At 38.0% G+C, this 24,738-nt stretch overlaps 2 protein-coding genes across 2 annotated transcripts in view; one reads left to right on the top strand and one right to left on the bottom strand.

Moving 5' to 3' along the window:
* Window positions 1–743: 743 nt before the first annotated feature.
* On the bottom strand, window positions 744–20,493 carry LOC136262937 (ribosome biogenesis protein bop1-A-like). The gene is made up of 24 exons (XM_066057357.1): window positions 20,335–20,493; window positions 17,766–17,894; window positions 10,123–10,236; window positions 9,298–9,408; window positions 8,790–8,830; window positions 8,621–8,738; window positions 8,469–8,570; window positions 8,255–8,417; window positions 7,339–7,391; window positions 6,820–6,878; window positions 6,665–6,767; window positions 6,527–6,610; window positions 5,870–5,939; window positions 5,487–5,619; window positions 4,398–4,495; window positions 4,157–4,251; window positions 4,039–4,099; window positions 2,487–2,536; window positions 2,045–2,119; window positions 1,895–1,997; window positions 1,748–1,832; window positions 1,579–1,686; window positions 1,197–1,267; window positions 744–913 (listed from the first exon to the last, which is right to left on the bottom strand). The coding sequence occupies exons 1-24, from the start codon at window positions 20,434–20,436 to the stop codon at window positions 831–833; spliced, it is 2,211 nt and encodes a 736-aa protein (XP_065913429.1). The 5' UTR covers window positions 20,437–20,493; the 3' UTR covers window positions 744–830.
* The window catches only part of LOC136264917 (uncharacterized), a 19,667-nt gene continuing 15,272 nt past the window's right edge, over window positions 20,344–24,738 (top strand). Inside the window, exons 1-4 of the mRNA XM_066059683.1 lie at window positions 20,344–20,551; window positions 21,589–21,861; window positions 24,078–24,170; window positions 24,485–24,640. Of these exons, the coding sequence (XP_065915755.1) occupies window positions 20,534–20,551; window positions 21,589–21,861; window positions 24,078–24,170; window positions 24,485–24,640 (540 nt within the window). The 5' untranslated portion in view covers window positions 20,344–20,533. The remainder of the gene's footprint in view (window positions 20,552–21,588; window positions 21,862–24,077; window positions 24,171–24,484; window positions 24,641–24,738) is intronic.

The raw sequence follows: 24,738 nt of genomic DNA, 5'->3' as shown, positions 1-24,738 counted from the left end.
AATAATTGTGTTAGATTTACTTTTACTTAATGTAGTACAGCAACTACAGATGCTGTTTAAACAAGTCATGTTAACATTAATTTGGGGACTCTATTACCAGTGCAAGATAACATCTTGTATTCAGTGGCATATCTATGGGTGAACCTCTGCCCCTACCAAAGAATTCCACTGTCTTACTACTGGTGTTTGTAGACACTATAATAAAGCAGCCATGATTCGACTCATTCAAAGCAGACAAAACAAATCATCACTATGTAGCTGGATTTATAAGCTGCCATTTTACAACTGTAAAATGTTGGTGCACAGTGCAAATAACTCTAGAGACCTTCTTACCCTACCATGCAAAATAGTCTAAATATGTCATTGCTTGTATTAGTACTTTGTACTTCCACGATTCACACATTTGAGATAACACCTTGAATTCTGTTCTCTGTGATCATAACATGTTCCTAATGTAAAGAGTACTAGTAAGACCATGCAAGGCAGATGCCCAGTGCTTGCTGTTGTCAGGCACTGCAACAATACCAAAACAATTACTTTCAAGAGATAATACAGGCATGCAACCATAGACACAATACAATGTGAGCTCTGCAATGTGTGAAAATGTAAAACATAAAAATACTATTGCAACACGATGAAACTTCTTTTAACAGAAAACGCTTTACACATTGTACTCACACATCCGAAAACAATTGACTGGGTACTCAATTAATTAAGCACCATCTAGTTATTAGTTATTCGTCTTACACATCATTGTATTAAAAATATTGTATAAAATGGTGACAATTACAACATGATTTCATAAATGGGGGTGGGGCTGGATGTGCAGATTATGTGTACAATCTGATAAGTGAGTCAGCTCCTGCTGTAAACAACCATGGCTGGACTGGATGAAATCTGATGTCAAGTATACCTGTGAACAAAACATAAACCATATAGCGCATGTGTGTAGTGCATGTGCGAACGGGTAAACAAAAATGCATGTGTGTTTGTGTATGTACTTGTATATATGTGTACAAGTGTGAGTGAGTGAGTGAGTGTGTGTGTGTGTGTGTGTGTGTGTGTGTGTGTGTGTGTGTGTGTGTGTGTGTGTGTGTGTGTGTGTGTGTGTGTGTGTGTGTGTGTGTGTGTGCGTGCGTGTGGTTGTGTGAGCATCATTCATGCTCATGAAGGCTCATTTAATGTAATGTTCTTACCAAAGTTATCAACCACAGAATGTCCCCTCAGAATTTTCAATGGAACTATTAATGGATTCTTTAGTAGGTCGCTACAAGGAGAGAAACAAAGTTATCATTAAATCATACACAGGTCTCAAGAAGTTCAATTGTACTCGAAACTTCCTTGGGTCCTGTATTGCTAAATTCAGAGTGGAAAAATGAGTGCACATAGCTAAAACTTTGCTAGCCATTCACAGTGTACTACACAGTGCTAGTATAGTAATGGTAGCTGCCACATATAGCCATGTGGCAGTTCATTGAAACTACACTAAAAACACCACAATACTTTGAAATTAACAATACATAAAAGAAATTTAAATAAAAATCCAGCATCTTAGTTATTTAGTTAGTTACTGTGTACCTGTAGACCATTCCATGTGAGACTATAGCAGTGCCATCATCACTAGCACTAGCAAATAATGGATATCGTCGGTGGTAGCATACCTGTCTGACTGCTTGTTTGTGTTGTCTGTAGGGCAGCAGTTATATAATAATGCGCTACCGTAGGAGGTGTGTGTTAGGAAATTCACCTTGTCACCTTATAAGGCTTCGTAGATAATTCTAGATCAAACCAGCATAATCTTTTATCATAACTTCCTATTATGATATTGTCGCCTAAAAAGATAAACACATGTCACATACGCCTGTACGTACACACACATTACACACTATTTTACCTTGTGGATGAACATCAATACTAGAAATCCATTTAACTCCAGTCATTAATTTCTTAACTAATTCTTGTTTAACCAAGTCATACATTCGTACGTATTTTTGTGTCTACAACAAAACTGATGAGTACATGAAACAAAACAGCCTTAACTCACTGCTACAAATAAAAATGGCTTGGTAGGATGAAACAAAACCTTCTGTACTAGTCCTTTAGATTTCTGAAATGGATTCTAATAGAGGAAAGAATGATTAAGTGAGTGAGTGAGTGAGTGAGTGAGTGAGTGAGTGAGTGAGTGAGTGAGTGAGTGAGTGAGTGAGTGAGTGAGTGAGTGAGTGAGTGAGTGAGTGAGTGAGTGAGTGAGCAAGCTAGCAAGCAAACTAGTGAGTTAGTAAGTGAGTGAGTGAGTGAGTGAGTGAGTGAGTGAGCAAGCAAACTAGTGAGTGAGTGAGTGAGTGAGTGAGTGCGTGCGTACACGTGAGTGAGTGAGTGTGTGAGTGAGTGTGTGAATGAGTGAGTGTGTGCGTGCAATGCATGAGTGCATACATACAAGACAAGGTGGACAATGATATGAAACACACACACAGATACAAACACACCTGTGATCTCTTCTTTGTCAACTGGTGAATATACACAGCATGGTTTCCACCTAAATGCCAAGAAAACAAATGTGACCCACTAAGTGATAAGAAAAACAAATATAATCCTGTCAGCCAGCCAACAAATATTAATGCACTATCCATCATACAGTACGATAGTAACTGTATAGTAGGGACCACAAAGGAGAAGGCGTGGCCCACGAAATAATATCACCCAAAAAACAGCCTCAATTTCCCCTGACGACAATGAGGTAGTATTGGTTAGGTAAAACTAAGCCCAAACAAGCTTTCAGATCGACCCGAAACGCTTTCAATAAGTTGCTACGGAATTTTAAAAATAATTTATTTAACGAAATTTTCTACTGACTGACTGAGTAAGTAAGTAAGTAACTGACTGACTGACTGATGCCTGCACACAAGCGTAACTTGATAACGGCTAAGGCTATGGGCTTGATTTTTTCACTGTTCTTGATTCATACTGCTGTGTAAAGGGTTGAACATAGCCGACAACGAAGCGTATGGATACTTAACTTTCAGACGATAATTGATATAACTGGGGCGCGTGGCACCATTTCTTTTGGTATGCTTGGATTGCAGACAGGGGGGTAGGACATAATGTCACAACATGTATAGTTTTGTGTAATTGAATTGAATTCCAATGATAATTACATGATGAAAAACTAACGTACCAGCTACTTGCATCATTGTAGATGCCAAACTCGATTGTATTTACTACTAACAAGTAAGAATACAATGAACAATAACACAGGTACCTGAAATTACGATAAACATTTATTCTAAATAACACGCTATTGCAAAATTCACCGTAATATTGCTGGGGCTCACCGGGGCTACATACCAGGTTACTATAATATTATTACCTGACAAAGTACCTTTATACATTGTGTTAATATGTAATATAACATAATTACTAGTTAATTTTAAACTGAAGTAATACATAACTGTAACCTGTTTCATCACAGTGAGTAATAAGTAATATATTACTTTATTAAAAGTAACAGCCCAACACTGATGGTGGCTTCACATCACTACTACACTATGGAGTTGTTTACAAAATGTGACTGGATTTGTGAAAAGGAATCTTCCACACATCCAATTAATGAGTCCATAACTTAGCATGGAAAAAGTTATTACAGTAGGACCTCGATTATCCAAACTTCGATTATCCGAACAGTAGCAGTGACTGTTCTATTAGGATATTTTGTCAACAGGTGTATGTTCTATTAGAGTAGTTCAACAGAGCTCTGTATATAAATCAATGGGCCTCATTTATCCAAACAAATTCACTTATCTGAACAATTCTGTGATTCAGTTGGCACACAGGTGTTCAGATAATGGAGGCCCTACTGTAACTTGAAATTTGGGCAGTAGTGAGCTCCAGCATAGATTAACGGATGGAGAAAATTTCAGATTTGTATTGTTCTTGAACACTAAGTTATGGTCTTCCAAGTTCACAGAATTGGATGTGTGTGGAAGACATCTTTTTTGCAAAATCTGGTCACTTATTATATTGATTTAGCGAATGCTATACCTTCAGGCATCACTGTAGCAAAGTAGTCACCCTTAGCATGCCATGTGAGCTGCTTGACAGGCTGTAAAGAACATGACAACAGGTAAAGCAGAATGATCAAGGGGTGATAAGTATATACCTTAGGAAGGGACAGGATCAGTCTTGATCTGTCAGTAGATGTTTCCTTGTCTTCTTCAGTGTGGTGACTCCATGTTACCTGACTTGGTTCACTTGCTACATTCACAAGATTTACAGACAAATGTAAACTAATGTGTTGATAGACAGTTGGGATAAAAGCTAAAATCCATGGACACATAAAGGCACACACACATACAGACAGATGATGGACAAACACACACACAGACAGACATACTCCTCACCATGATCACAGTTAATCACACTGATGATCAACTGGTCGGTGTGAGCTACTGCTAACTTGTCCCCCAGGGTGTGATTAACAAGCCACACCTCCTGTCCACTGGATCAGACAACAATACTATACATGGTATTATCTACACTACATACACATATACAACACACAAATATACACACAGTACTATATACACATCCAGTTTCATGTACTAGCAAACTTGTAGCACATCCCATGCCAAGATGATAATATATTGTGGCAGGAATGGTTGTAATAATAATATAATGAAATGCAATGCATCGCACACAGTATGTGACCTAAGTTTATAGAACCGTCAATATCCACACGTTTCTCAAAATTCATTTTATTGGTTCTTTGTTGTCTACAGACACAGAGTTCAGCAGTGTGAGAAAAACAGCACTAGATAGCTGGAAAAGTAAATAAATCAATATTTACAGTAGCCATGAAAAAATAATCTACAGGTGGTTACATAAACCATCATAGCTTAAATGATACAACAACGTACAGCTTGGCTCATTGCATATACCATGAATTTGTGAATACACCAAGATAGAGTTTTTGCCCAAGTTATGCTTCTGTGTTTAAGAAAAGAGAGATGAATTCTATGGGTAAGTAACAATGAATTTGTCGATTTATGCAAATTCATTTAAAAACAGTGAAGAAAGATCGTCAGTTTTTTCGTCACCGCAATGTAAACAAATGTCTGTAACTCAGAGACTTAACATCAGTTCCAGAATTTATGAAAGTTTTTATTGCCTTACTGGTGGATGAATTGACACTCCAATGGATAAATGCCGGGCATCAATTGTGTTTACCTGTTTATAGGAAGTTCAAAAATCCTTGTTTCATCTCCATACAAAGGAGGGTCTCTGAGTTACAGACATTTGTTTACATTGCGGTGACGAAAAAACTGACAATCTTTCTTTACTGTTTTTAAATGACTTTAGTGCATAAATCGACAATTTTCTCAAATTCAGTCTCTCCACAAAATTAAACCCTTAGCAAAATCATTGTCCACACAGTATGCACACATGAACACACACACACACGCACAGACACAGACACACACATCACTTACACAGTCACAGCTATCAACGTGAGCTCTTGGTTGGGACAGAATGCCACACAGTCCGGTACAACAGGTAGTGACACAGTCTTCACACACCTTCCTGTAGCCACCTCCCATAACTTGAGGGTGTGGTCACTTGATCCTAGACACATGAAGAAGGTTGTTGATGTTGAAAGAACTTTATACACAACAACATAATTGATTTAAGAATGTCCATTGGTGCCTGAACTACATGAATAAGCCTAAGCCTAAACCAGGTTTGGATGGTTCTACTTTTTCTGCATCAGCATTCAGAAATGAAATAAACCATCAAAATATATTGATCTACCATATACATAAACTGACATTTATCACATCATTATTCTCAAGTACAAGTAATAGAAGTTTCTCACCTGATGTAAGCCATTGTCCCAATGGTTCAACACTAATACACCTCACCATACCAGTATGACCAGTATAGACCTGTAATAATAACAATCATATATTACACTAGGATCATTATTTGAGTATCAAACCCTTAATTGTCCAAACAGTGAAAGTGACTGTTCTATTAGAGTATTTCAACTGTTGTACAGCATGTTCTATTAGAGTGGAGTCACAATGGGCTTCAGTAATTCCAAAAAGTTCACTTATTGTATTTGAGCTATATAGTGGCACACAGGTATTAGGAGAATGGAGGTCCCACTGTACCAATGACACAATGAAAGGGAGACAGGAGGGCCATGGGTCACCCAATAATTTGGCTAGTAATCTCTCAAGTACTCAACTATCTTCTCCATAAGCAATTACCTGCTTGCACACCTAGCTTCTCAGCAACACTTCAGAAAGATGATCACAATAAACACTTTTGTATGCTTTATGACTGACTCATAAAATCGAACTTGACTCCCTACCACTTACACAATTAACGGTACATTATTTTGTAAACCTGTTAAACTCTCTACATAAACCTTCTGGCAGCTAAACATTATTCAGGGAGTACAACATTAAACTTGTCTAATTGTTATACAACCAACAGCCAGTATTCATAGTGTACAGTAGACACTTACAATTGACTCATTTGCTGGAAATGGTTGCAAATCCTTCGGCTTAGGAAGTTTGGGCAGCAAGATATCTGGATCATCAATGTGAACCTGAGACAGTAGAAAAGTATTTTAGGAGTCATAACTACCAACTGTTCCTCTCACTTTCATTCGTCTTTGTCTGGGACACAAGTAAAGGTCTAGACAACGTTCAAAGCTCTCCTGTATGAAGCGAGGATAAGCTGGTACCTCACGAAGACTAGCAAACCTGTTGGGAGAACAGTCACACATATAGTTACAATGTGTGTACCAGTGTGTACTTTTGTGGTAGGAAGTTTCTTTCTCGATCTTGAGGATCCTCTTCTTCCCACTGTTTTCTCTACAGATCAATGAAAATACAACAAACATGAGTTGAGAAAATTCTTTGCAAGGAGTTAAAGCTCACTGTTCTCCAGGGCTGCCAAGATAATTTAGAAATATGGGGCCCTTATTTTCAATAAGGAAAAACAGATAAAATAACATTACAAGAACATTCAAGCTTAGCCAACGAGCTACCAGACAGGAAAGATTTACACTGTTGTATGTTCATTTTACTGTATAATGTAGCTATGGGGCAGCTATGTACTACTGCATGAGGACCCCTTGGGCCCCCTTACAGGGTGGGGCCCAGGAAAACAAAGCCCCAGTTGCCCCCCCCTCCCGTCAGTGACCCTGCTGTTCTCATACAGTAGATATCATCTAGTCTTTAGAACCTTTTTTCTATTTATATTGAACAAATATTATGATGTGGAGTCAGGTAGTCCTAGTACACATGCAAACACTTCAAACAAGTGACACACCTCCTCATCAGTGGGTAGATATTCAGGTGGTGGATTGTATGACTCATCATGACCTGTAGAAGTATCATAATAAAGTGATGTTTTCTACTGTAGCTCATGTATAGCTGTTCTGTATACTGTAGGAAACTTGAAAAAATGCTAAGTAAGTGAGTAGTCACTAAACAAATTAGCAACAATGGTCACCATAGCAACAGAGTACATGTGGTGAAAGGTCCACAGAAAACTGTTTTGCAGGATACAGTTAATGACTGTGACAGGCAAACATTACCAAGAAATGCATGACAGTCAGACAGATGGCTTTTCAGCTTCACGTATAATAGATACTGTGTGTATTTGTACTAGAGTTACTGTAGCTAGCTATGTGTGACTGTTCTATTAGAGTACCCAAATCATTTTATGCAAGGTGTTATGCTTTTTATGCTCATCTCAATTTCATTTCCAGCTTACTGTACCTCAAATTTTGTTAACATAGTAATGATAATCAGTATGAGTGGCATTTAATCTGTATCAGCTAGGACAGTACAAGAAGTGAAAAAGAATACTATTTGTAACAGCTAGTATCAGCTCCAATTCTATACCAATCAGATTATTGGCGGAACATTACACATTAGTGTCCATTAATTCTGGGAGTCATGGAACTGTGATGAAGTTGCCCTCACTAGCTGGTGAAGTATTTTGATGTCAGGGACAAACGCTATTACAAATACTACTATGGACAAGATAATGTACTGATTATCAGGGCATCATAAGCGTCTTTGTACTGTAGTCTTTTCACTGTATCTCATGGTGACTGAGTAGACAAATCTCAAATCATTAAACAGACAGTCAAATTTCTAGCTAGTACATACACACTACTAACAGACAAAGACAGTGCCTTAAACTAAGCATGTACACTGCTTTTCTGAAAGACACTCACCTGGTAGCTTCATTCTTGGAGCAGGGATATGCATGCGATACTTTTTATCTTTGCTAGCATCATCTGTCTCATTCCACATCAGGTAATAATTTGGTTTCTCTGGTTCTTTCTTCCCTGAAGGCTTAATCCATCCCATCCTAATGGCATGGACTATCTTCATCACCTAGACAACAAATAAAATCAACCACTTGTTCAGGATACCAAATACTCAAACCTTTTTGGCCTCCCATTTTGATGGTACAAAACGTCTCTTAGGCTCTGTTCCTCCTTGAAGAGGTTGGTCCATTGTTTCATACGTGAAGAAATTAATTTGTGGCTAATGGTGGGTGTTAAATAGGAACACATTGTAATTCAGTGTGGTCTTACTGGATAATGGTCAACAGAGGTATCTGGAAATTCTCTCTGTTGTATCTTCTGGATGATGTCCAGTTCTTCATCATTAATCACCAGGTTCTTTCCAGTGTACTTGTCTTCAATGGTACGCCTAACAATAAGTGTAATAAATCTCCAGTTTTTGAAACAACTTTAAACTTACCAATAATTTGGATCATCCATTTTTGCTAAAAATTTGTCCAACTAAACATACAAAACAGAACATAATGACTTTAAAGGACCAAATTTCAGTTCAAAATTCGATATTAATTTTATCGTATAGCGGAATATTTTTGAGGGGGAAATATTTTGCGGATGACCGTTATAAAGAGTTCATAATATTTCTTCAAGGAGGCACAGAGCCCATACAAATATTATGAACTCTTGCCATTATATTAGAGGAAAATATTTCACTTCTTCAGGATCATTTATGCATTAAACAATGTACGTACATACACACCATGCCATTTTGACTGAGCTGCATATTTCAAAGGGGAAAATTTTTTCGTAGATTGGAGCCATTTCACAAAGATATCCTCCTTCAGAAATTTCCCACTATACGATATTTGTTAATTGAAGAGTGTAAATGAAATGTACTGACATTTACTATTAAATTTTGTTAATCAATGATATTATGTGTACATCAGATATGAATACAACATGTGACCTACCTCATCTCCCTTAGCTGGTTTCATTATCTTTCTCCCATCAAGATCATATCCAATATGTGGATAGTCATCATACCAGCTGACTGGTATATTACCCACTGTGTTACGAGCATCCTGTACACGTACAATGACATACAGAATATGTCTGCTTACAACAAATGTAGTTCTATTTTACCACCATAGTGAAATATTGCCTAGCAACCGCCTCTTTCATAACAAGACCACCTCATTATAGTGAACATGTCAAGTAGGTTCCAAACATAACTAAGATGTACTTCATGAGATGACCTCATTAATAAGACCACCTCATAATTGAGGCCATATTTTAGTCAAAAATTGACATCATTACTAAGGTCCACTGAGTGAATGAATGTTAGTACAAACCAATTAGGTTATACCCTGAGGAGGTACGACATGAAATAAGCACCATCCGAAAGAATCCGTATTAATTCCATACTTGAGATTTTTAAATCATGAAAAGTAATGTCTTGATATACTTTGAAGGATGATAAGGCTACTCTTTACTTTGTTATCAGCAGTGCTCTCCTCCCTAGCAGCTGCTTGTCCTCCATTTCATATATTTACCATGTGACAAAGTTTCCAATAGATTTGATCATGTATACTGAAGTCAAAATTAAATGGGGTTGATTACAGCACTGAATTGAACATAAGACAAGCTTTCAATTGGTACATAGTTCTTAGCAATACCCTAGGTTCTCTGTATAAACCCTATGGCACACATGAACAGTGTCATACCTCCTCTGGGTCATACCAGTACCATGTCAGTATTACATAATAATTAATCACACTCTAATAGAACACACATACCTCTTCATCGGAGGTGTCAGTATCTACATATGTATCATGTGATCTCTGGTCACTGGTATCCAAAGGCAACTCATCACTACTATCAGATGATTGATCATCACTACCAACAACTCCCTAACAAGTGATACAATAACAAGTGAACCAAACAACAACAGATAATATATGACCGGATCTGTGAAAGCCCGACACAGTAGTGCACTTTTCGAATTCCTGTTTATTAAATACTGATAATCTACTTAGCCAAGTGTACCCTCTGGCAAAGTTTCAGCCTCACATGCCAATAACTTTCAGAGTTACAGCCCTACAAAGTAGCAACAACAGAAAAATCAATTTGTACAGGAAAAATAAATTACAGGCGCTTACTAAAATGGTTATAACTTACGAATGGATTGACATACCGGGCTGAAAGTTTCACCATCGTGTTTGCCATGGATAGGGAAATCATTTACTGGGTAAGTTTGTCCTTTTATTGCCTTTCTTTACTGCATAAAAAGGTGAAATTCGTGAAGAAAAATCGATCATGTACAATTGCTTCGACGTGATGTAGAAGCTGGTGATATTTTTGGCTGGAAAAGCCCAGTTCTTTATGATCCTTAATGTACATTACTAACATACTGTATGATATTTTACATGTGCTGCGTAGCTCCTGACTATTTGCTCTGCTGCCTATACATATGTGGCCGGATCTGCGAAAACCTGACACAATAGCACAAGCCTAAATTTCCAGTATAAAGCATTGAAAACAATGGGTGAAATATTTGCATATTATTAAAAAAATTCCGTAATTTTTTGAACGCCTCTTCCTTAGTAAAGAAGGGACTAACAATAAAAACCTGAATATCATCTTATTCACTTACTCAAGAGGAGTTTGAAAATTTTTGTTTCGTTGCAATATACCCAAGGATACTCAAGTTATGTATGAGCATTTGTTACCTTTCCTTCACGACAGTTTGGCAGGCACAAAATATCTCCACCAAACCCTTCCAAAAAGTTTCTAAGGAATTTCAAAAAAAAATGTTTATGCTGACTGACTAACTGACTAACTTAGTAGAGCAGCATAGTTAGCAAAAATGAGCAGATTGTGCACTTTGTGCAGAAAGTATGAAACTTTGCACATAGTCCCTACCTGCCATGAAGTGTATTTTGAGAAAATGGGTAAAATTTCACGAGGCAGACAAGTGAAATTTTTATTTTCAATGCAACAAGAGTGGTATTTATCCCAAATTTCAGTACTACCCATGCTATTCCAAGTTAATACCATACTTGTACTTTGGTTGTCAAGCAACAGTCGTTAGGGTCTGGTTGCTATGGCTCAAATGGAGAATCAAATCAAAATAGTAACCATCATCAACATGGTAATCTTAGCAACCTTTGCCATGGAGACCATTTCTAAGGTAATAAGCTTTTTGGGCCATAGCAACCATTGCTAAGCAACTGCACTACATACTCTAGCCAATGAAATTGCAATTACAACTTTTCACTGATAGCAGTGATTACTTTCACTGCTGGTATTAGGATTTTTGTATGGGCAGTGAAACAGGTATGGCATTAGAGAGTGTATACAGTGGACTCTCAGTTATCCAAACCCCAATGTGTCTCAGGTAATGGTAAAAGTGTTCAGATAAGTGAATTGTTCGGATAACTGAAGCCAATACATTTATATACAGAGCTCTGTTGAAATACTTCAATAGAACATACACCTATATACAAATACTCTAATAGAACAGCCATTTCCAATTTCAGATAAACAAGGGTCGGATAACTGAGGGTCTACTGTACCTTTGCACCAGTTTGGTAAAAACACCACAGCATCTTGTTATATCACCCAGCACTAGTGACTACACACAGAACCACTGTGAATACACATAAATAAACTCATGCACTTCACTTATGTACGCATGCTCCTTTTTTATGCAAATGAAACAGTTTTTAATTTTTTAATAGACATATTAGTGACTTGGGTTCACTCTCTATGTGAAGTGAACGTGCCTTAATTATTAGAACATGGTTAGTAAAACAATTATGCCAGGATGGTTAATAATATCACATAAGGAACATTTACAAACAGGCATGATTTAATTAGCAAACATGAGAGCATGGTAACACATTGTAATATTAATGATTGTGGTTTAGAGGTCATCACTGGACAAGTACTTGTTAGTTGGTCACCAAGCATGTGCTCCTAGTGATATGCAGCATCTAGCAGCTGATGGTAAAGTGTTGGTTACTTCCTTTGGCCACACAAACTATATATGAGGCTGTAAATTGTGTCATTTATTACCAAGGTAGAAGCCACCTAACAGGTTAACATCACCCTTTAGATTCTCTCTTTGCATTTTTCAAACCTCAATAGACTATGAGCTACGTGCTTTCTAGGACAATCTAAAGGGGCAAATGCAACAATCCAATGCTCTAGTTGAATGTTGTATTAGAGCATTTCACATTGTATACTAAAATATACAGTGGACCTTCCTATCCAGATCTCCACTATCTAGGCACCTCTGCTGTCCATTTACTATGCCAATTACCATATGGAGACATTACCATGGATATTCTTCGTACTCTGCCCACTAAGCCGCATAGCACTCAATAACAACAGCACTTGCATTTTTAAGTCAGCGTAATAACAGACCTTTCTTGGTTATGGGTATTTCTGAGATTGGGAGAGTGGTATATGCGGCAACTGGCTAGACAACACAGGGTATAGTAATTTAATGTGCTGGCGCAGTAGCAGAGATCATAATAACAGCTCGTCACCTGTCATTTTTCGACCAGTCACAACGACTAACATGATTGAAAAAACTTGACACTATGACCACACCACATGTTGGTCCATCATCCTGACAAATCATGTAAAAGACATTACATATTGAAAGCAGTTACAGTAGTTTCATACCAGTGGGTAATTACATCAAAGTTTGCAGGGACAAATTATAGTGGAACCCCTCTTAACGGCCACCCCTGAATGGCGGACAGCCTCTTTATAACGGACAATTAATGAAGTCCCAAATGCAACTTCCAATACCTGTGTATATTAATGCCCCCTCAACAGCAGACACCTCTCTATTCCGTAAACCGGACACTGCACGATTCCCAGATATGGCAAGCACTACAGTATAACACCTCACTAATCGCGGACACAATTAACAAAGGCCCATTGCCAGTTACAACAATCAATCAAACTACATCATTTAGCGCAGAACACTGTCATCTCCATATTGCCTATTCTACAAAGTGCAGGACAAAGCGCTTTAGTTATGAGAAGCCATATGAATGTATGTACAAGTACTGCTGTCAATGTTCTCACCCAGGTCTTCTGAAAATAGTAGCTGGTGCACTTTAAGAATAAACTGCACTACAGGATAAAGTACATAATCTGTATAGCCAACCATCTTGATAACTAATCAAATACGGAGTAATCCGGACAAGTCTTTATGGTAGCATGTATAAAATTTTGTGGTGCCTAATTGTCTGGACAGTGTAGTAGAGGCCACACACCATAAGTAACCCATGTTCAATAACATCACTTCTGTTGCTGATCATATCTGGTTCACATGGTACCATAACCCATCTTGCTCCACCATGCACTTGTGCATTATAACTGATTATTTTAAAATGTTAGAAAACCCCTTAAATAAATAAGGACACCTCCATATAAAGGACATATTTAATTTCCCCAATGGTGTCCGTCTTAGAGGGGTTCCACTGCATGAGCCACTGGAGAAAACACTACACCAACACTTCCCAAGGTTCTTCACCAAGCAGACAATATCTTATGCGTGTATGGTGACCACCAAATAGATATGGATATTCACGACAAGCTTGAGTGAGCTTACTGAAGGGGGAGCATGTGTAAGAGATGTATTTACTGTTTACTGTATGCATACATGTGCACACACAGCATATTACACCATTGTAAGTTAATTTTTAATTTTTGTTGTATCATATACACATATGTACACTCAGCATATTCTACACTTGCACAATATCATTGCATCTTATGCTCAACACATTACATGCTTGCACAATTGAATTATTGTGTCATGCTCACCTATACACTCAGCACATTCCAGACAGCACCCTTGAGCAGAAACTGCTTAATAGTTAGAAGTATATCCTTTAGTAACACTTTTTTTTCTGATCGCTTGCGAAAAAACAGAACTGAAATGTGATGCAGTTAGCCAGCTTGACCTGATAAATGGGTTGTTGATTTATAGAGCAACATGAAAAGTTTTAATGCCACTGGCTTTAGCTATGGTTGGCTGCCTAGGATGATGTGGCCTATATTAACACCATATACAATAAAGCCCCACACATATTTCACTAGATAGCCGCTCAAATAGCTGTAGTAGCTGGTTAAAAAATGGCTAGTGTGTTTATTTGTTCATAAAATTCTTCTGAAGTTCTAGCTTATTGGCATATTGCATTATAACAAGCTGGAATTATTTCACAAAGAGCTATTTAGAGCTAATGGCAGAGAAAATGTCACTTTCTGTACTACAGTGTAAGTCAATTTGACTTTCTGATTGTTTGGATGGCTTTTTTAAAGGCCACATGTACATAATTAAACACTGCCACAAGACAATATTGGAATCGACCAGAGTTACATCAACGGAGACAAACAGCTGGGCACAAGTGACCACATCAGAGTTATAGAAAACCCTATGGAGAAAGAAGAAAAATTGTCCAATAAAGTGTTGGAGCAAACGTCTAAGTAAATACAAATAAAGCACAAGAGTTTACGCATCATCAGCTTCTGTAGAGCAATTGTTTAGTGTGAATGGAAAGTCTTCAGGCCAAGATGGTACATTTGATCTCTATAAGCTCAAAATTCTGTTGATGCACATTGCTATCCAATTTCAAGTAATTAAGAAATTACATCTAGCACTTTTATAGTGCTTCATTTTGTAATTGAAGCATTTACTTTATTAAAGTATTTGTGTTTGTGCTTAAGTCCCTTTTGCAAATACTTGAGAAGACCTTCAAGCAACTTACCAAAGTGCTTTACCCATACCTGAGATTCAAGTTACGCTGGTGGCGCTTGTTGACACCAGACAATTGATGTCAAAATCCGGCCTATATAACTGTTTATATTATTCCTTGTTAAGGCGTTTCTCTTATTCGATCACACTCTCTCCATCTTCTTAGCCACTGTTCTCGTGCTTCCTCATCCCTTGTCCACATTAGTTATATCAGTTGCCACATGGCACCAATATCCATACTAGATTGATAGTAGGTATCCGTTTACATGACGTGACACTCCATACCTTGGACCGTTACATTTTCATCCGCCATTACACTTGTACATACGTACCTCAGGTGATATTCGTACGTACATACCTTAGACTGCTACATTTTGTTTATCATCGTAAACATGATGCTGGTATATACCACAACTCTAATCAATACTTGTATCACCTCTACTATTGTTGTTTTATTTGCTGCTTTATAGTGCAATTACAAACAGAAAAAGTGGAGAAGAAATATATTTTGTAATATATGGTGAAGCTGATCTGTTTACATGGTGACTTGTAAGGTAGTTAGTTAAGCTCACCATAGGATGACTGGTTTGTAGCTGAACTCTCTATGTGGCCACTTAATCAAACTGTCTACATGATGACTTGGTACTTACTGAATGTTCCAAAAAGGTGACTGCACTATTAGAGTAGAATTTGTCACACATAGTTGGTTTTCCCAGTATGCATAACCCAGTGTGAATTCTTCTAAATTACTTTAAAATTATTCTATGATCACCTATACACTGATTTCAGCTGCTCATTCCTATAGTTGTCTAAGTCCTGTTCTTGAATTCTAACTCTTGTTTTGTCTGATACTGCTACGCCTAGGCTTTCTTCACCACCACCAATAGCTGTTCTTGCAACTCACTAGAATGGGGCACCACATTTATTTTAAAACTGTGACAATAACGATTAATAAATCCCATTCACAGTTGACTTCCTGGTGATTTGCATAGGTCTCATCGAATTGTCCTTAGTAACCACACCTCAAAATAGTTGCCATATATACAGGTGTGAACTTAAACCAAATAGTATGGAAGTACTGTTTAAGTAGGGATCGTCCCAAAAGTGATGCAAACCGTTACAACTGTCACCTTTAAAATCATTGAAAATCATCTTTACAGAATAATACTAGTCTATCTAACATCAAATACAGCACTAATACAACAAAATACTTACAGGAGGCCGGATATAGAATTAGTGAATGCTCAAATATTTAAACATTTTTATTAGTGAATGTTCAGATACAGTAAATTTCAAACTTCGTCCCAGCCCTAGTCTCTATTCACCAGGTGGAAATTTTGAGTGCAGCAATTGAGCAAGTATGACGGTTGTTATAATGTTACTATGATTTAGATGCTAATATTGGTGGACAATTCTGATGTTGCATGTACTATGTTTAAACACAACAGATTGAAGACAATTTGCAATGGGATATATCAAATGGTACAGTAGTACCGTTTAAGTAGGGATTGCAGTGAAACTTTTGCATGCTGCCCAAACTTCTGCATATAAAAATCACCCTAGAGACATTTTACGCGACCAAAATCACCTTTACGGAATAGTACTAGTCCATATAATACATAAAACAGCATCAAATGCAACAAAACACTTACAGGTGGTTGGATATAAAATTTTTAAAAATCGCCAAAACTCGAATTTTAGCCTCACTGCCTCACTCACTGACCACAGTCGCAAGGCTAGAGGCCAAATGAAACAGCACATGGCCACCATTTTACGCCACAATAACAAACTCACCAGTGGGATGTGCCTATTGGTTCCGACAAGTGTAGGTCCTCTGCGCCTTGTCTCTTCTTTCATTCTTCAATCAGGCTGCTTGTCTTCTTCTTCGTACAACAAAACCATATTGAGGCGTTAATTTTCCGCATCAACACCTTCTTTAAGCAGCATAATAGATGCCACAAGATTATTTAAGGCGCTTAGACTATGCTATGCTACTGTATGGAGGTACTGGTACTAGATAGCTACCTGTATCTTCACGATAGGTCACAAGATCAAATAATATAATAATCACACCCATTCTTTATTCTACGCATTATCGATCTATCGATCGAAACCACAATGACACACCCCGTTTACGCTAGGTGACGGAATAGCTAGTCAGTGACCACACACCTTCAAGTTGGAAGGCTGACTCTAATAATCGATCGAATCATGATGACCACGCATGCCCCGTTTGGGGCAAGCGTACATCTTTGCAGACTGACTCGAGATACTCTAATACAGCAGTCACCCTAATAGAACAGTCACATGTTTATAGCTAGCTGTATCCTTTAACAAAAATTAAAGAAACTAGTGTATTAAAAATTATAAATTTAAAAATGAAGTAGGAATCCAAGCGGTAAAAAGTAGTGAAACAAGAGATAAACGATAGTAGCTATTACAGCATAGCTTGGTGGGAAATCCCTACTTTGGCATTGGACACAAAATAATTGCTATACCATGCCAAAGTAGGGATTTCCCACCGAGCTACTGTAATAGCTACTATCATTTATCGTTTTTTTCACTACTTTTTACCGCTTGGATTCCTGCTTCATTTTTAAATTTATAATTTTTAATATACTAGTAAGCTATATACAACTACCACAGTACACAATGACTCACTGTTTTCCCAACATCATTGTTCTCCTCTAGGTCACTACTACCACTAGTTTCTGGTTCAGACTCCAGTCCAGAGTAGCTACTCTCCACACTGCTGTCACTATCATCATTGTCTTCCTTCATTGGATGTGGCTAGGAGGGAAAGAAGAATACTGATATGGAAGCCAGTGTTTACTGTTGCTCCTTGTTAAGAACAAGTCAACAATGTTTCTATACTATTTGAGACCCGAAGAGAATGTGGGCAAGGCTTGATTTCCATCCACAATCTTAATTACCAAAGCCGCAGAGGTAATTGATTGTGGGTAGCCAAGCCCACAACGGGGCTCTAAATACCTCAGTCAGCTCGTTCTAAATGCCTCAGAAAATTCTGAGAGAAGCAGACAAAGAAATGAAGTAGCAAGTGAATTCAAAGTGTTTCTGTGAAAGAAATACCACCATAGTTGTAGCCACTTTTCTGCTACGATTGACTGAGTACATCAGTTAGGCAGACAGGTAATAGAAAATTCCTATACAGCACTATCATACTGTATGATCAAACCTTGTACAACATTTGTATTGAAGTAACGCCCTCCTATATGTACAACACATAAAGTACTTCACAGTATTTGATATTGATAAAAGTGAGACAAAATTCTGAGCTGACAAACATGATTACATTCAACAAGGAACATACTATTACGAATACACATAGATACACTTCTAGCGCTTCACTTCACGAGTGGCACAAGTTCAACAGTAAACAAATATTACAGCTACTATACGGTGTACAACATAGCAGCATTGCTCAACCTTGAAAACTTTGCCCTTTGAACAGGGACGAATACAGGAGCTGACAAGGGGAAGGGCACAAACAGGCTAAGTTGTAGGTGGTTGGGGAGAGCAGATTCTCTTGTTAGTTGTTGTAATATTTTTAAGTAGGAAAGATCCCCCCTTAGGTTGATTTTTGTCGTTATGACCTTTGCAGATGGTTGTGAGGTCTTAAAAATCTGTTTGAAAGGCTATGAAAGTCTTAACACACCAGCAACACGATAATTAGTGGTGTACGATATATCGAAAAATTCGTTATCGTATCAATTTTCGATACTGCTTTAGCAGATTTCGATATTTATTGAAAAGGCAATATTTTGTGATAATTATTGAAATATCGAAGAATATTTCGATAAACCTACATCATTTAGTGTGTGATTGCGCAATCACACTAGAAATGAAGGTTGGTTCTGTACAACCTAGCAAATTTAAAAGCTTGTCTATCAGTTTTCTAGGCTTATTATTAGTTCTATGTAATATTTTTAGTGTGTAAATTGTGTTTGAAGCATATTTTTAAATATCGGCTGCCCGCACAATTACTCCACCCACACAATTAAAAATTATCAAAAATCGAATCGAAATTTCGATATTTATCCCATTATCATATCAAAATGAAAATCCTGATATTGCACAACACTAACGATAATTATTTTTTGAGGCACTTAGTACGTATGAAGGTGCTGGGTGACAGTTTGACAGCTGTTTTAACTTTGGTTTCAGGTGAGTGTACAATAATATGCAGTTTTCATGATCTATTTTGGTCTGGCAAGGTCAAAAGAAGTGTGGCTCTTCCACAGAATTTGTGGGGGTGGGGGGATTTGGCCCAAATTCCCCATCCTGGATCCACCATTGTTGAAATATTTAGGCTATACGGTATGGTATGGACAAACAGTCCAAAGATGCATGGTGCGTTATTGGTTAGTATGGAAGGGGATTGGGATTCTACCACTTATACCAACATTAGTACTGGTTTACCACCTGATAGCTCAACATCCACTTTACTGTTCAGCAGGACACACATAGAGGGATACTAACAAGGTAGTACTAGTATGGTACAAGGGGGTGTCACTCAGGCTCTTGCTGTAGGTCGATCTGCGACCGTGGTCAAACTCTAAGTCAACGGTCAAGGCCACAAAATAGCTCCTACAGTGGGTCAAGATGATACGAAAGGTTCGAAACCCACAATCAAAAACTATACGTAGCTGATATCAAGTTTACGGAATTATACGTAACTCACAAGAAGTAAGAATCTCCAAGATGTTTCAAAGCTCCAGCGGGCATTTAGCCATAAATTTTAATGATTTTTCTCTCCTAGCTGCAGTTAGCACGCACTAAGAAAATATTATACTAGGTTACAAGTGCAGGTGCGCATGAGAAAATAGAGAAATAAGTGGAGGTCAAAAGTTTGACAAGAAACGCTCAAGTCACAAGACGATAAACACTGCAAGTCAAGGGTCAAAGTGAAATTTTCCTCGGTCAAGCCTTTGACCGCGGTCGCAGATCTACCTATAGCGTGAGCCGACGTGACACCCTCTTGCAGTATTTGCATAGGGTACAAAAATATATAATTCAGTTTTCTTCAAAGGGGTAGACAACCTGAAATCTCATAGAACAGCACTGAACTAAAGTTGGCATTTCATCAAAGTTGATATACAACACATCGCTGGAACTTTTGGATCTGTAGCTGTCATTACGTACTGTACACTCTAACTAATTAATGCACACCACACGTGCAGTCACATGCACGCACATACACTTCACGTACCGGGACAACAAATTGATCAGTTTGTGTGAGACCCTTCTGAGCTGCTGCTAGCTCTTCAACCCTATCAATCTTCTTCCGATCGTGTACAGTTCGTTTAGGCATCGCTATCTGCTATGATTTTTGTGGTACACAATTCAAATTGCAAGAGGTGACTTTCGTAGCAGGTCGCGATCGTAGTGATCGAGCAAAAATCGATCACATGAGAGGCGAGATCATGGTAAGGTCGAAGGAGGTATTGTGACATGCATAGACTATAATAAAATGTGTCTTCATATAGCTTTTGATGTCATGCATACTCAGCATTATAGCTCGGAGTAGCACCTCGTACAGGTTTTGCCTCCAGTGTTCGCCCTCCAGTACCAGTATAACTAGTAAAGCAGATAAAACAAAACTAGTACTATACATAAATAGACGTTCAAATGAAATTCACATGAATAGACATTAATGACGAATATATGCACTCTTTTCTGTTTGCTCGGCTTTATAAATACACAAAACTCATTACAGTTCCAGTGCTTGTACAAGTAGTTTTTCAACTGGTGTAAATAGCAAGCTTTTACCGCATGCAGCTTGAAATCCACATCAGACACATAGATGACCTTTGCAGGATTTTATTGCTTTTAAGGGGCATCCAAACTGATTTTGGTGCACTTAGCATCATAATGACACTAACTGCTATGAAAACACAAAACATTATATTTACCTGGAAAGATAGTCTGCAAATAGTATAGCTGCTTTATCACGTCACTTAATTTCTCTATTCCTAGCTGTTTACACTATAACTGCTTTAATAATGTCATGGACTGAACCGCCCTCCCCTTAACGTCATTATGACGTTAAGCGTACCAAAATCAGTTTGGAGATGCCCACTTAGTATAAATACCAGTGCCAAAGGGTCTGGGGAGATCTGGATTACACTTTGTCAGCTTGTGCACATGTAAAAGAAAGTAGTCTGGCTACACGAGGCATAGAATTTCATCACATTACAGCGCATTCAATTTTGTTGTCTGGGTAGGTCACCTTGATAATCAGATAACTGCATTTACAATATTCCAGGGGTACTTGATTCCCCAGCTCTTCCATGGGAGTTTACTGAAAGCGATAAAACCTTGCAGGAAAAGTGGTCTAGCTAAGAATATCTTTTGTCACTTCTACAACCTGTTGAGCTAGTTAGATATTCAATGATATAAAGCGGTCTATCCAGTTTTATTATAAATGACATTACATTAACCTTGCATGCTCTTTGTCATTTAGATGATTAAGATGTTCACATCAGTTATTATTTGTTTGGTGTTCATCACTTGTCATGTCACTGCTGAGGACCCAAAGGGACCAGAACAGATACACATTTCATTTGGTCCCTCACCAAACAAGATGTATGTGATGTGGTCAGTGTCACAACTTGAAACTAGTAATGTCACCTACTCTCCCATACCCACTACCCTTGTACTGAGAGCTATCCCTCACTGCTGGAAGTTCACCAAGGGGAATCCATCTGGTCTACAGTATCTCTGCAGAGCTGAACTGGTAAGCAACACTTTATTTAGTACAAAGGAACCCCGGCCCTCTAAGACACACCATTGGGGAATTTATTTTTGTCCATCATAAAGAGGTGTTCTTTATTCATACGTTCATAAAGCACTGTTATTATTGATTTGGGACCTAGACATGTGTCCTTTATTTAGAGGCTGTCCTAAATTCAAGGCTATCCTTTAAGGTTACGGTATAGTCACGGGCAATCATTCAAAATTTTGAATGTCTATCGATTCTTTTTGAGAAGCCCATAAAACCAGTCTAGCAGCATGAAAAGTTTTAAATGAAGGTGAAGCCCTTCATATTTAATGTTTTTATGTAGCTACAGTGTAGTTTGAGGCAGGTGGAGCACTACAATTTGTTGTAGTAACACAAGTAAGCCAGCCTGGACATCGCTCAGCTCCAGCTGTCACTACCATGTTTTCGCCGCCAAATACAGCAAAAGCTGTAGGCTCTATTGGCATTTCTGGGGCATAGTGATACTGTATATTAAATTTATTAGGTCCTGTGGAAGCGTTTTTGGCGTGTTTCTTCCCAGTGACTCAGATACAAGCCTTCAAAGAGCTTGTTTCACTCGAGAAAACTACTAAAAGTTCAATAAGACGTCTATACAACCAGTAACTTAAAAAATCGCTTCCACAGGACCTAGATATTTTAGTTGTTTAGTCACTTGTGTTGAAATTATAAGGATTCAGTAATCTGTTAGTCTGGTTTTTGGCAGCACGTTTTTATAAAACATCACTCTATTGTGGACCATACACCCAAGAACCAGACACCTCAACTCTCACGCATTATGTGTGAGACACACTCATTGGATTGTTGTCTCATGCATGGTTTTCCATCTCACGCATTGCAATTCCTGGAAAATTAAGCTCTTATGTAAGTTAATTTCACTTCAAACCTCTTGGAAAAGCACTAAACAGTGCTCTAATGGCTAAAAACGGAGAGGTATAACTGAAAATAGCCAAAGAAGGTTGTGAATTTTGCAATTTTTCAGGAATTTTTCTACTAAGACAAGACCTCACGCTTAAGTAAGCAAATCTCACTCATTTTAACCTCAGGTCTCACTCCTAGTGCACTTTACAGGTTGAGGTCTCTGCCAAGAACAGTTGTTGTTCTGTAGTAAAAACAAACAAGCACAATTAATTGTATTGCTAACACAACACAGTTGATGAAATTATTTATCTCTGCTTGGTTTAAAGCAGGTTTTGTAATTTGTTCCGCCCACGCATTTTAAACTATTCCGTAACCTTAAGAGGGGTTCCACTGTATAGTATACAATGCATGTTGTTATTATACTAGTTAGTACTTCTGCGCTCAGAGATTTGTTGCTTGTGTTATGAAATACAAATCTGTGTGGAATAAAAATCCTTCAGGGTATAAAATTCTACCAAAGGACAACTTAATTTAATTACTTCTATCAAGAGTTAAAGAGCATCCGGGGTTGTGCTTAGTGAAATTTCATGATATTTCAGTTTATTTTCCTGGTAATGTTTGGTGCATTTAGTCCAATTCACCCAGTAAACAAGATGAAGACATGTTAACGTTAATAGTTGTGGAACTGTCAAGCAGATCCCTGAAAATGTGGCAGGACGCTCGTTTGTGTAATTTCTTTTTTGAGCGGGCTTACAGTTGTCCCTACACCCTTATGTGTATAGCCTGTTGATGGAACAAAATTTTAATAACTGTTCATTTAATTTGAAATACATACATGGCAACAAGTCTTTGTTTGTTATTTTGTTGTATTACACAACCAACTATTCATCTTTTGATTATATGTACGGTACTGCTCCAGCGTAACGTCGCACCGCTCGATTGCGAATGATTAAAAAAACTCAGTAATTAAAGGGCGTGGCACCCATTTTCTTCGCAAGTATTCATCCACTTGCCGCGAGCGAGTGCGCTGTTACGTTTGAGCGGTACCGTATATGAGTATATGCGGTTTGCTTGTTGGCCATTCAATTCACTCTTATCCTTGTTAGTGCACAAAAATTTATATCCACAGAAGTACAAGATATATTGATCAATGCTCAATGCAGTATGTAGTACTGAATCCTTTATACTACATCCTCTAAAATATTTTAAAGTTAAACTCGAAATGCTGTCCTTCAAATATTTCCGGCCATTACTGTACTAAACTCTTGAAATGCTTTTCTTCAGCCAATACTGTACTAGGCTATCAAACATGTCTCATTGTATTTTTACTACAGAATGTTAGTCCAGGAGCAATGCACTACTATATTATACACTGTAAATGGGGATCATCACGTCCTTTGAACTTTACTGCTATGAGAACTGGACAGGTTAGTTGTCTTACTGAAGTATCATACAAGTCTCTAGATTTTAGAAACTAAAAATACATTATACAGGGATGTGCCCAGGTTTAGAATAGTGGTGGCTACAAGAGATATGGTTGAGTCCAGAAACGTAATGTGGGGCATCAGCTTGTGTATGTCAGCAGTGAATTTGCAGTGGTTGTAGTGAGTGATAGTGGTGGCTATTTTATTTGGTGATCGGTGCGACCACTGTGGGCACATCCCTGATTCTCTGAGTGCGCAGATAAGAATTTATGGTGAATAATTTGATTGTAATGACTGTTACTTTATTGGTGTTACAGAACTGGGTTCCACGGTTACTGGTTTATGGAGACATGGGTAAACATGGAGGGGCAGAGAGCCTGGGTGCCCTGGTCAGTGAGGTGGAGGCTGGAGACACTCATGCCATCCTCCATGTTGGAGACTTTGCCTATGACTTTGATAGTGATGGAGGAGTGGTAAGATTAGTGTATAGTAACTTGACTGCAGAGTATAGAACACTATAGATTTTGTATTTATACTGAAATTCTGTATAAAAAGTGTAGCATTTTATCCA

This window comes from Dysidea avara, chromosome 8 (assembly GCF_963678975.1).
Source record: "Dysidea avara chromosome 8, odDysAvar1.4, whole genome shotgun sequence".
NCBI lineage: Eukaryota > Metazoa > Porifera > Demospongiae > Dictyoceratida > Dysideidae > Dysidea > Dysidea avara.
This window is presented reverse-complemented; position numbering and strand designations above follow the sequence as displayed.

Excerpts from the sequence above, each read along its gene's own strand:
- LOC136262937 (XM_066057357.1), bottom strand. The coding sequence starts at position 20,436 with ATGCCTAAACGAACTGTACACGATCGGAAGAAGATTGATAGGGTTGAA. Across the intron at positions 8,739-8,789 it reads ATGGATGATCCAAATTATTG|GCGTACCATTGAAGACAAGT; the intron begins GTAAGTTTAAAG and ends ACTTATTGTTAG. Across the intron at positions 7,392-8,254 it reads TCCAAGAATGAAGCTACCAG|GTCATGATGAGTCATACAAT; the intron begins GTGAGTGTCTTT and ends ATACTTCTACAG.